This window comes from Tupaia chinensis, unplaced genomic scaffold, assembly GCF_000334495.1.
Source record: "Tupaia chinensis unplaced genomic scaffold, TupChi_1.0 Scaffold000545_1, whole genome shotgun sequence".
NCBI lineage: Eukaryota > Metazoa > Chordata > Mammalia > Scandentia > Tupaiidae > Tupaia > Tupaia belangeri.
Genome location: NW_006160057.1, coordinates 158,442 through 171,117, shown reverse-complemented (window position 1 = coordinate 171,117; position 12,676 = coordinate 158,442). Strand labels below are relative to the sequence as shown.

General features: G+C 35.3%; 1 protein-coding gene across 2 annotated transcripts in view; it reads right to left on the bottom strand.

Annotated features, from left to right (window-relative positions):
* The window catches only part of MTBP (MDM2 binding protein), an 81,887-nt gene that overhangs the window by 38,870 nt on the left and 30,341 nt on the right, over window positions 1–12,676 (bottom strand). For both annotated transcript variants that reach the window (XM_006157520.3, XM_027775326.1), the window contains exons 12-13: window positions 9,499–9,672; window positions 7,314–7,421 (exon numbers count right to left, since the gene is read on the bottom strand). In XM_006157520.3, the coding sequence (XP_006157582.2) occupies window positions 7,314–7,421; window positions 9,499–9,672 (282 nt within the window). The remainder of the gene's footprint in view (window positions 1–7,313; window positions 7,422–9,498; window positions 9,673–12,676) is intronic.

Genomic DNA, 12,676 nt, shown 5'->3' with positions numbered 1-12,676 from the left:
TCATATAATGGATCCTAATCAAAATACTGCAATACAAAAATGCTACATAAAATTACTTCAGGCTACGTATACAAGGTGTATACAAGGGCCTTAAAAATATTTATGAAAAATGCTTATTATGAAAAACTATGCCTGGATTTCATTTTTTTTGCATCAAAACAAACATATTTTAATTCCTTTATTCCCAAAAACTTTTTGAAGTCTTATTATATTAGACATAAATGAATTAGTGTTTATACTTGGGTCCCATCTCCAAGGTATCTTATTAAGCATAAACAAACAGTTCCAAATTCAAAAAGTTTGACATCTAAAACACAACTGGTCCCAAGCATTGGAACAAGATATATTCAACTGGTATTGAAAGGTGATGTTGACACCAGGATTAAAACCAAGAAATCAAATGAAAGTCTATATATGAGGAAGTCTTCAGAAAGTTCATGAAAATGTGTATTATGAAAAGTCTAATCAGAAAAGTGCTTGTACATCGATGTTTATTGCGGCACTTTTCACGATTGCTAAGTCATGGAAACAACTCAAATGCCCAGGAACTGATGAATGGTTAGAAAACTGTGGCACATATATTCAATGGAATACTATTCATCCATAAAAAAACAACAAAACCCTGGTTTTTGACAGGAAGTGGATGAATATGAAAGATTTACTGCTGAGTGAAGCAAGCTATGCTATGAAGGAGAGGCACTGTATGTCCCCACTTAATATATACTGAGTGTCTGCACTCTATGACTGAAACTAATTGTCTAAAGGATATAGAAACGCAGTATATAGATGTAAATACCAGATATAGTGTGTGTGAAAGAGGAGGGTCTGAGGAAGGACATTAGGGGGAGGGACAGGGAGGCAAAGAATTAATGGCACAAAGAGGTGTGGTATTATCTGTTGAAGATATTTCATAGTTTTATCAACAGTACTAAGGAGAAATGTTCACCAGTTGAAATATCTATTTTATAAGACAAATAATAATGTGATTTAATGTATGGAAGAAAATGAAATGAAAAAATTTTTTAAAAATTTAAAAGAAAAAAATTCAAGTTAAATCAGTATTCAGCACATAATATGTTCTAAATAAATGGCTTCTTATATATATATAATAAGATTAGAAAATACAGGATTTCAAGTTCTTTACTGAAACATGCAACAGTCCCAAGGCTTTTTCTCATAAGTTAATACTTTTGCTAGGATTAAAAAAATCTTTAAAGCGTATTACTCATATTTTAAAATATTTTTCCTTATGTAATCTTGAATTTTTACTGTAGATGCTATTGTTAAAAAATTTGAAATATGAAGGAAAAAAATGTCAATTACAATTCCCTGCTATGTTAAAAAAAAAAAAAGTTCTATGCAGGGTTTCAATTTTTTTATTTCAATTTTTGCCAGAAAGGATACATGCATGCAGGAGAGAGAGACAAAGAGAGGAAAAGTAAGAAAGCACCTCCCCTGAGACATGGTCATGCCACAAACCCTTCTCTATTTTCCTTTTGGGACTTTGGGCATATATGCACACACAATTGTTAAAAATTTGAAATATGAAGGAAAAAAATGTCAATTTCAATTCCCCGCTATGTTAAAAAAAAAAAAAAGTCTATGCAGGGTTTCAATTTTTTTATTTCAATTTTTGCCAGAAAGGATACATGCATGCAGGAGAGAGAGACAAAGAGAGGAAAAGTAAGAAAGCACCTCCCCTGAGACATGGTCATGCCACAAACCCTTCTCTATTTTCCTTTTGGGACTTTGGGCATATATGCACACACACGGGTATGTTTCTGAAGCCACTGAGTCATGGACTCAAATTACACAGTTGGCCCTGAGGGATCCAGCTGCTTTAAACACCAAGCCACTAGCTGACCCCTCAAAAATTTTACTTCAAAAACACACAAACAAACAAAAACCTTGTACTTTAATTTATTTTTCCATTAACTTTTTGAAGCCCATTTGTACCGAAATATCAAAATTCAAGTCCTGCCACCACAGAGCTAAAAGCTACAAATGCCCCACTGGAAAGATCAGAGCATTCTCCTTTTGAGAAACCAAATGAGGCCAGCCCAATCCCACATGACTGACTGTGGTTCAGATTCTGGGCCCAGCGGCTCGAAAAACAGTGTATGTACACTTATGTCCCAAATTCCAACAGGATGGAGAAATGGGGAATAGACTGCAATGTGACCACACTCCATTAGGGGGTACATTCTCTCTCTCTCTCTCTCTCTCTCTCTCTCTGGCAGGCAGTCAGGCACACATACCCTCCAGCAATTAAAATAAATAAATGAAAGGAAGGGAAGAAAGAAAAAGTAAATGCCTTCCAAAAAAGAGAGTTTTAGATACTGATAATGGAATTGGGAGAGGAGGCTCATGAACAAAACATTAAACTGTCATCCACCACTCTACAGTGGAACTTCCCAGATCTTGTATTAGAGGTAAGCATGTGATACATCCAATTTAAGACAGAATAGTCAGAAAAGAATCACTAGACATTGAGGGCAAGGTGTTGAAGGGGTAGAGGAGTCGGCCTTGCCCTGGCCCTATCTGTACATGTGTAAGGACTCTGATTCAGTAACACTTCTAGCTCCTCTCTCTATTCCATCACTCACTAAGCTAGACAGGAGCCAGTCATGCTTTTTAACTGTTTTTTAATTGTCAGAGAATGGTATACTAGCCAGGGAAGAGAAAGAGAGAGCAAATAACCTCCAATGGGGCAAGTTCAACAAAACAAGGGAGGAACCAGGACAAAAGAGGATAAGAAGTTTAAGGAAAAGGAGATTTCAATAGAAGAGAAAACTCTCCAAGATGTGAAAGCAAGTCTATGATACAATTAGTGCCTAATCAAGGAAAAAAAATATATTCCAAAAACAAAATTAGTAAAAAAATCCAAACAAACAAAAAAAAGAAACTTATGTGCCTGAATATTTTGTGGCAAAAATATTGGAGCCTCTGGAAAAACAAAACCTTATTTTGCCTGTACAGAAAGTAGGCAAATTAAAAATAAGTTGATTTTCAACTGTTAGAGAACAAAAGAAGCATGTAAGAAAGGAGATCTAATCATCATTTATTAGATGGCTCAGCAATAAACTTATTCATATACTTACAATATTAATGGTAAATGGAGTTAACCGAAATCATGATTTCAGTGTGAAAGAATGGGAAAGTCAAGATACTGTGGAAAAGCTAAATCTTTATCTTCCACAGCTGGGTGTAAAGATAATACCTGAATTGAAAATTAAAAAGCATGAATCAAGAAATAGTAGCTTATATACAATATTTACAAAACAATAGGAAATGCCAGAAGAACCGACTTAGTAGAGCTGAGGACACAGGCTGAGAGATGGAGAGGAGAGGGAAAGGACACTGCCACTTTCCATTTGGTGTTCCTCAGTATCATCTGAATTTCCAAACTCTATCCATGTATTAGTATAATAAAAAATATTTCATTTTAAAACACTTCTGAGGCCAGAGATGGTATGGAGGTTAATGCAGCTGGATCCCAAAGGGCAACCAACTGCATAGTCTGTATGTTGCACACCCAACATCATGAGAGGAGAATGGAGAATGAATTACAGCATGGCCACTCTCCCTAGTGGGGTAGTGAGGGGGTACTCACTCTCTCTCCCCCGCCTTCTCTCTCTCTCTCTCCCCAGTGAGAAAAGACTGAAAAAAATCCCTTTTGAACTAATAACATTTTCCTCTATAATAAAAAAGTAACTGATATATTCATAGAGAATTCAATTGAATAAACATTTATAGAGAACTTGCTGCCTGCAAAGCACTACATTGTGGACTTAGACACTGAAGATTAAAGCATAATACATTAGGCTATACGAGGTCAGCACAACTGTAACGGAGTAGAATAATGAGGAAGAAACCAGTCTTGAGGTTCTACTACATCAACCCTATGATACACACCTCTGCAAAATCTCACCTCACCAATGTAGATACTGGTAGTGTCTTTCTAGATCTGATCCCAAGATAAGTAACATGTTTTCTGCAGTCAAAAATGCAAGTAAGGTAAAATGAGTGTGGTTATAAATTCTGCCTCTATTATGTCTTACTGAGAAAATAAACAGTCTTTGTTTTTAATTTTCTGCACAATCTGCTGGGAGTTGTTCTAAAATGAAAAGTTATCAGTGGTTTGCTTACATCTGAAAGATGAACGATGAATAATGCACTTCAGAAATTAGCCCCTACATTTTTATTAATGCTAAAAAAATACTCAAGTCATGAAGTTGACCTATACTTATTAAAACTGTCAATTACATTATAATTTGGAGAACCAGATTAGAATTCATATTGACTTTAATGGTTGAGAACTAGAGAGAAAACAGATAAATTTAAATGAGTTAGAAGCAGGATAATTTACCAAGGCAAAAAAATAATCTCCATATAAATAAGTATGCACATAAGTGGCAGATAGATATGGAAGAAAAACCTTGGACTAAAGTCTGCAAATGAGTCCTAAAAATCTAGTAATAAGTAAAGACTTATTAAGGAGAAACGTACAAGTAGAATACTTGTAAGTATTAGCAAACTAACGATCAATCAGATTTGCACGGGGCTCTATGAACTTTTTTTTAAATGTGGGAGCTCACAATGAAGTAAAATAATTCTACTATTTTGATATTTATCTTGCATCATACTGAACAGTCTTTTATTTAAAAATCATTTGGCATTCTTTTTCTTGAAAAATCAGTGAAATGAGATGTAAACTGTTTTCAAATACAAAAAGTCATAAATGACACAAAAATTAGATAAACTACAAATTATGAAATCATTTCAATATAATCATTCTAAAAATAATAAAAATAAATATCACTTTAATAGAATATTAGTTATGATTTTCAAAATAAAGCCAAATTAATGAAAAAAAATTTTTAATTAGGCCCTTAAAGTTGTTTTTGGTCTTATTTTTTAAAAAAGTAATTCAATAATATCATCAGTGAGTACATTTTTGTGGAAACTTTTCTAGCTGTTCTTTCTAATTTGGCAGCAATCAGAGAAACAGTGGGAAGATCAACCATGCTTTGTTGATAATTTGTAGGCAATCTTTTTGCACACATTAGTTTTTATGTAAGAACTATAATCTGTATGATATGGAACTGTTTTTTTTTTATTTCCAAAGAAATGAGTTCCTATTATATTCTTCGGTTTTCATCATGTATAATGAATTAACTGTGTCAATTTTAATATGTTTCTATGCACATTTTACTTGAAAATCCACTGACTAGACACTTAGATATGCTTACATTACAAACTTATTTTGTTCTCATTTACTTTGTCTTTTGAGATATAGAAATTTTGAATAGACACAACTACATGCCCCCAAAATTTTTTTAAGAATTATTTTATTCAACTTTATTTATTTATTCATTCACACATTCATTCTTTCTTTTATTTATTTAAATTTGACCAGAGAGGGACAGAGAAAAAAGGAAAATGAAAAATCAAGCCGCCAAGTCTGGGACATGAACCGCGATCTGCCATGTGGGAGTCCAGCATCATTAACCACCATGTCACCTGCTGCCCTGTGGCCAAATTTTTTTAACCCAGTATTAGCTCTCTGGGTAGAGAAGAGATATGTTTAGCAAGTATTGGGTCGTTGAGAAAGTCACAATGCATTTTTGCATAGAAAATTACTCATGACTTTTCCAACGACCTAATAGTTTCATCATAAATGGATAAACTGGATTGTTAATCTGAAATTAAGGCTGAATACTTCAGATTGCAAACTAGCCATTTCATGGATTTGCCCAATGCTGGTTTATCTCTTATAGCAGCTACTAGCTCCAGAGCTGCCTTCAGCTTCAGTTTCCCTACCTGCCCTCTACCCAGTGCTATGGCATCCTGACACCTGCTGCACATCTGCTTAGCACCTCCTATGCCTCCCCACCAGTAGGACTTGCACTCACACCTCTAGGCAGCAACCTAGTTCCAGCTGTCAGTGTCTCCCTTTCCACCCCAAGGAGGAATGGTCCTACTGGGGTTAACTGTTTTCCTTTCCCATGTTCAGAGAGCTCCCGGCTCTTATACTCTTAACAGTTTTTCTGGGAGAAAGGATGGGAAAGAGAGGAAAAGAAGCAGAGATGCTGAAGAAACTGAGCCATAAAAAGCTGTAGAAGGCTTAAGGCAAGAAAATCAAGGCCTGACGGGTGTTTGGCCAGGATGGAATAAAGTCAAGAAGTTAATAATACTGTTGGCTGATATTTGAAATAAATGTTTTTAATCCACAAAAGTACTGGTATTTCAATATCATTTTTTTTTCTTGGTCTTAATACTGTTTGCCTTTAATTGAAATAAATGTTTTTAATCCACAAAAGTACTGGTATTTCAATATCATTTTTTTTTCTTGGTCTTAGCCCATACTGCCTTTAATTGAAAGTGATTTGCCTTTCTAATTATATTTTCCTTCTGCGAACATCATTTTCTTGGTTAAGAAAAATCAATGGTTGGAGCAGTTCAAGACTACATAATTACCCTGGCTTTGCAACGGAACAAGGTTGTAATGCTTACATGGATAACTAAGACTGACTATCTTAAAATTGTCTTCAATTTAATAAAGCAGAATATTAAATTCAAGACATTTAAAAAATGGTTTTAAAGAGAAAAATTATAATTTTTAATATAAGTAGTATATAATTATAGTAACATTTTTTTCCTGTATCAACTAAGGAACTCTCACAATTTAAACCAAGTTCTTAGAATTGCTTAAAAGTTCATACTGGCAATAATGAATCCTTAAAATTTGTGTGTGAAAAGAAAATCTTAAATTATCATTGTTGAAAAGGTGTTAATTTCTCAAATAAGGACTACAATGCCAGCTTCAGTGTGTGAAATGTGCTTACTTATTCATGATGGTCATGATTAAAGCCTAAAAACCAGTGCTCAAGTTAACACACAGATTTCTCTACAATTGCATTTTCTTTTATTTGACATTGTAATTCCTGATACCAAATCTTAATTAAAGACAAATTGTATAAAGAGATTTATATTAATGAAAATAATAAAAAGCTACTATTTTTTTCCTAACATACAGTTAAAAATGAAGGAAATGTACAACATAAAATTTGTCTGGCAAAATATTATTACAAATCTTCTTACTAATATTTAACTAAATAGTAATATTCTGAATCTAGTGAAAATATAATTGCAGACCTCTCCGACTCTAAATCTTCTCTACCAAGAATAGTTCTATAAATGAGTGTCATCCCTCAAAAGCAAAGTATATAAGAACAAGTGAGTAAATAAAAACGGTTCATATCTAAATGAGACAACTTCCAGTAGGATAAAACACACAAATCATTACTTACTCAGGCATTCTTTCAAAGCCAAAACTTGCACATCAGCTAACTGCTTCTCTCTCTGTACCACCTGCTCCTTAGTAAAGTGCGGAAGTGATAATAAGTCAAAAGGAAAGCCTGAAAAAAAAAGTCAGCATTAAAAATGTTTTATACTAATGATTCATATTCAGTCCCTAAGAAATATGAATGACATGATTAAAATAAAAATAAGAATAAATCACTCACTTCTCTTTTATGTATTTCAAAATAAATAATACTAGTAACAGTTGTTAAGGAGCAGAAAACAAACATATTAAGTTATTTGCATTTTTAACTGTGACATGTTTCTTAAATTGTGGGAGTTTAGATGACAGAGTAGAATTACCTGCACCTATTTTCTTCTATCTGCTCAGAAAATATAAATGGCAAAGACTCTTATTGTAATATTTTATGGAATAAAGTGTTTCCTGATTCTAGAATCTCAAATAAAGCCAATTAGGATAGTCACTAAATATATATCCCCTCTCCTCAGTCTCCTCAAAGCACACCCTCTGCTATTCCCCTTGTACAGTCCCTTCCACAATGGATTCAGGCTAGAATATGTGCAGAACAGTCCCAGGAAAACTGCCAACCCAGACTTTCCCCCTTTTCTTCCTTCCTAGAATACTCAGAGTAAGTGTAAACTGCACTAGAATGTACAACCTTGAGACAGGAAAAGCCCAGGACACTCACGCTTTGTTCCACTCTTCCCTAGAAGTGGGATGTCCTTTATATCTTTGCCCAGGAAGTTCTCTGAAGTATAAAACCTAGCTGTGCAAGTGGGGCACACATAGTCAATACCCTGCCTACCCTGGGCAGCATTCTGGAGCCTTAGGAAACTGGCTCACAATAGATCCAGAGCTCAGCACGCCTTGCTGCCTACCTCTAAGCAATACACCTGCTCCTCATGACTTGTATGTCAGTTTCTGTCTTGCTAATTTGAATTGGTAACCAGTGCTTGGTGGACCTAACAGTAGCCCAGGATGCAGGGGTCAGAAGTATTTAGATTCCTGATCTTGGTAGTTGGCATAGTGATAATCTTTGCTATTCTCCATGTTCTGGGAGTCTTCCTTGGAACTGTAATTAGCAAACCTAGTTGGTACTATATAACTATAAGTAAAAGTGAGACTGAATTACTTCCAAATGAGGTCATAGGAAGCCTATAGCTTCTTAGAATAATTGTGTAGGAGAAATCAGTGACCATATAAGAAATCAGAGTTGGGGCCAGCTGATGTGTAGCAGTTACATTACTGGACTCCCACATGGCCAACTGTAGCTTGAGTAATGGACCCAGTGGCTTGAAAATTGTGCCAGATACATGTGCGTGCATGCCCAAGACCCAGGAGAACGAAGAAGATGGCTATGTGGCCATCCCAGCAGAAGGAGATTTCTTTCTTTCCTTCTCATTGTCTCTGCCTCTCTGTCTACTCCCCAACCCCACTGTGCATGTGCCCTAAGGCAAAAAACCCAAATCAGACTGTCCTGAGACCATGATGATAAAAGGAGGCCCAAGCTCGCTGTGGGGTCTGCAAGGGCACAGGGAGTTAAAATCAGCCCTCACTTGTTCCAGTCTTCCTAACCCAGGCACCAAACATGGAGTGAAAAGCCATCTTAGACATGAAGCCTTGTGAAGTCTTCGAGTGCCTGGAGCCCCAGCTGTACATGACTGCAGTCATACATGGGATCTCAAAATAGAAACATTCAGCTGGATCCGCTCAACCCTCCAACACCATCAGAGAGAATGATAAATTGTGTTTAAGCTCAATTTGGGGTAGTTTGTCATATAGCAATAGATAACCAAAACCTGGAGCTCTAGGAGAAAAGAGAAAGCAAAAAAACAGAGCAAGAGACTCGAGAGAAAGTAAATAACAATGAGAAACAAGTTACAGAAAAATAATACCTATTTCAGGTGGAAAATACTAAGTTTCTAATCTGGAATTGAAAGCTGTTCTACTAAATTTTATCAGGTATAATGAAAAGAAATAAATTCTCCACATTCTAAATTGTATAACTTGTTATGTTTGAAAGTAAAACATAAATTAATAAAAGAGAAACGTTGTTTGGGAAAAAAAAAAAACTGGTTCATTAACTGTCTAATATTTCTTCTACTTAAAACCACATAAGTTAACCATACAAACAAAATGTAAAAACGTTTTTCCACCTGATGAACACTTACTCAATTTGGCTTCTTCTATCTGTGTTTTCATCCTTCCATGAATTAAACTGAGTGCAAATGAGCCATTGATCTGGTTGGCTGAGTGAAGCAATGTGGCTTTGCATCTTCTAGTGCCATTTCCTTGTAACAAGAGATAATAGCCAGAACATTCTCCTTTCACTTCAACATCTGGAACTAAACAAGAGCAATTACTAAGTATAAGAAAATTCAGCACACAACACAACAGAACCATACATGTGACTCACAGGATATAATGAAGTTTCTAAGTTATTTTAAAACAGGCTGTTACTCAATACATTCAGGTAGTGGTTCATTTCACTGACAAAGCTGTTCAAGTGGAGAATCCAAACAAAAACAATATTCGTGAAGCATAAACTTCTATTTTAAATGAAATCTGTGTGTACTCATTAGTGAAGTTCTGACAGGGCTGATTTGAGTTTCACGATACCTCCTTACATAGCCGCACCTGTAATTTATTGACCAGTATTTCAATCTCCTACTTCTTTAAAAAGAAAAAAAAAATAAATAAAATGACTCCTGCAAGCACACACAGGTCAATTGGTGGGAGTAGAAGTATACAAATATACTTGAGAGTAGCTTTTTATTTCTTGCAGTGGGCATCCATAATGTATTTTACAGAGGGAATGGAAAGCATCCATTAATCTGGCATGCCAGTTATGTGAAGGTCAGTTAAGACAGCTTCCACTTTTAAAAACAAATCAAGTGAGAGTTATAGTGAAGGTTGCAGAAAAACTGTGAAGTCTTTGAGATTAAAAATAGAAGCAAAGTCCTTTTTGTTGAAGATGGTGAATGGGACAAAATCATTTATTTTCACTATCTCCTGAAAATCCTCTAAATGAGAATAAAGAGAAATAGTATAAATCTATAAGGACTAATATATCTGGGAAAAGAGACAACAGAAACTAAAATTGAAAGCAGGAAAGCATATGAACAGTTGGTAACAGACTTCAATCTTTTGACTGCTAAGGAAGCTAAGAAAAAGAACAGAGAAAGCCCCGAAGCGACAGAAGCATCCCCAAGAGGCTCTGGAATGGCGACTCCAGATACTGGAAGTGAAATGAAGTTGGAGCAGAAGAGAGGTTGAAAGCCCACATGTGAATTAGGCCTCCCGATCCCTTCTGACTCTTCAGGCAAGTGTTTATCCTTTCCTAGTCCAGAAGATTAGAGCTTTATTTTCTGGAGGAAATTCAATAAGATGTCTCTGGTGAAGGAGAAATGAGACAGAGCAGAGTTGAGAGTTGGAGTTTTGAACTGAGTATCAGTGAATCTAAGTGAATGTCTGTATGCTGAATATTGAGGCCCTTTACCTTTATTCTCCTACATAACTTCCAGAATTTTGGAAGGCAGAAGGCAGAAATATGGCAGTCATGAAGGGAAGACTAAATGACTTCAACAATTAGGAGGGGACACCAGTGAGATCATCTTAAAAATGGAGAGCTCAGTCAATAAGATCTACCAGTGTACTCAAATTTTCCAATCTGGTACTCTCGATTAAATGTTAGCAGGCAGCCAAAAATTAGAAATCTAAAACGAAAATCTAAAAACAAATTACAAAACAACAAATCAACCAGATCACTAAAATCCTCAGAAGTCATATTTTATCTATTAAATAAGAACAGGAAATTACAATAAAAGAACATATAAATAGGAAAGAGCTCACGGATAAGAACACTTAACATAAGAATAATATTACTAATTATAAACACTACTCTGGTACAATAGATCTCTAGGATTTAGTCATCTTGCACAACTAAAACTGTGCCCTTTTTGACAAAGATCTCCCTGTTTCCTTCTCCTTCCCCATCGAGTCCTTGTTAACTACCATCCTACCCTTTACTTCTATGAGTCTAATTATCTTAGATAATAAAGAGGGTAGGAGGGAATCTAAGGAGGTGATGGAAATGTGTATGGCATGAGTTGTGGTGTTTCATAAATGTGTACTTATCTCCAAGCACATGAATTTCTAGACATGAAGTATGTGTGCTAACCATAACTCAAAAAGTAGTTTGAAAAAAATAAAATAAAGAGTTCATGGAAATTAAAACTAAGAAAGCAAAAATAAATATAACTAAGTAACTGGAACATAAATTTCAGTAAATATATCAGAAAGTAGAGTAAAAAGACACAGAAATGGAAAATAGAAGAGAAACTAAAGCAGAAGAAATAACATCCATACAGGAGCTATAAAAGAGTAAACATAGTAAAGTGGAAGGAAGAGAAGTATAAATAAAATCATAAGAACTCTCTCGCCCAGGGCTGGCAGGTGGTATGATGGTTAGGGCACTGAATTCCCACATGGCTGACTATGATTTGGGTCTCAGACCTGGCAGCTTGCTCTCATTTTCTTTCTCTCTCTGTGGCCAAATTAAAAATAATAATAATAAATAAAATTAAATAAATAATTCTTAAAAAAATTCTCACCCCAAAAAAACAAGTTCCCAGGAATGCTGAGTACCCAATATGATTGAGTAAAAATAGAAACAATGTGCATCATTATAAAAAATTAGAACAGAAAAAACAAGTAAAATCTGTGGAATTCCAAAGAGGAAATCCAGGTTTATTATAAAGAACAAGAATGACATCAGTCTTTTAAACAATAGCACTAAATCAAAGCTAGAAGACAATGGAGCAATGCCTTAAAAATTCTACAATGGGCATGTGTGTGATGTGCCCTAAATCCCAGCAGGATGGAGAAATGGAGACTGGATTACAAGGTTAACATGCTCTACTAGGGAGGGCTTTCTCCCTTTCTGGCAATTAAAAAAAAAAAAAATTAGTAAGGAAAATGTACTCCAAGTGGGACCAGCAGATGGCATAATGGTTATGTTATGGACTCCTGGACTTTCATGTAGTCAAGCCTGGTTCAAGTCCTGGACTCAGAGGCTTGATCCATATGCTGTGTGTGTGTGTGCATGCATGCCCAAAATCTCAAGAGGAGAATGGAAGAGAAGGGATTCCACCATGGACATCTTCCTGGGGGGTAATTTCTTGTTTTCTGTCTGTTTCTCCAGCAAGCACATGCACACTATAGCAAAAAAATCTCGCCCTCAAAAAAAAAAAAAAATTGTCCTCCAACCTAGAATGCTATATTAGAATGTGAAAGTAGAATAAAGACATTTCTAGGTATAGAGGGTCCCCAAATTTTTTTCTACACACT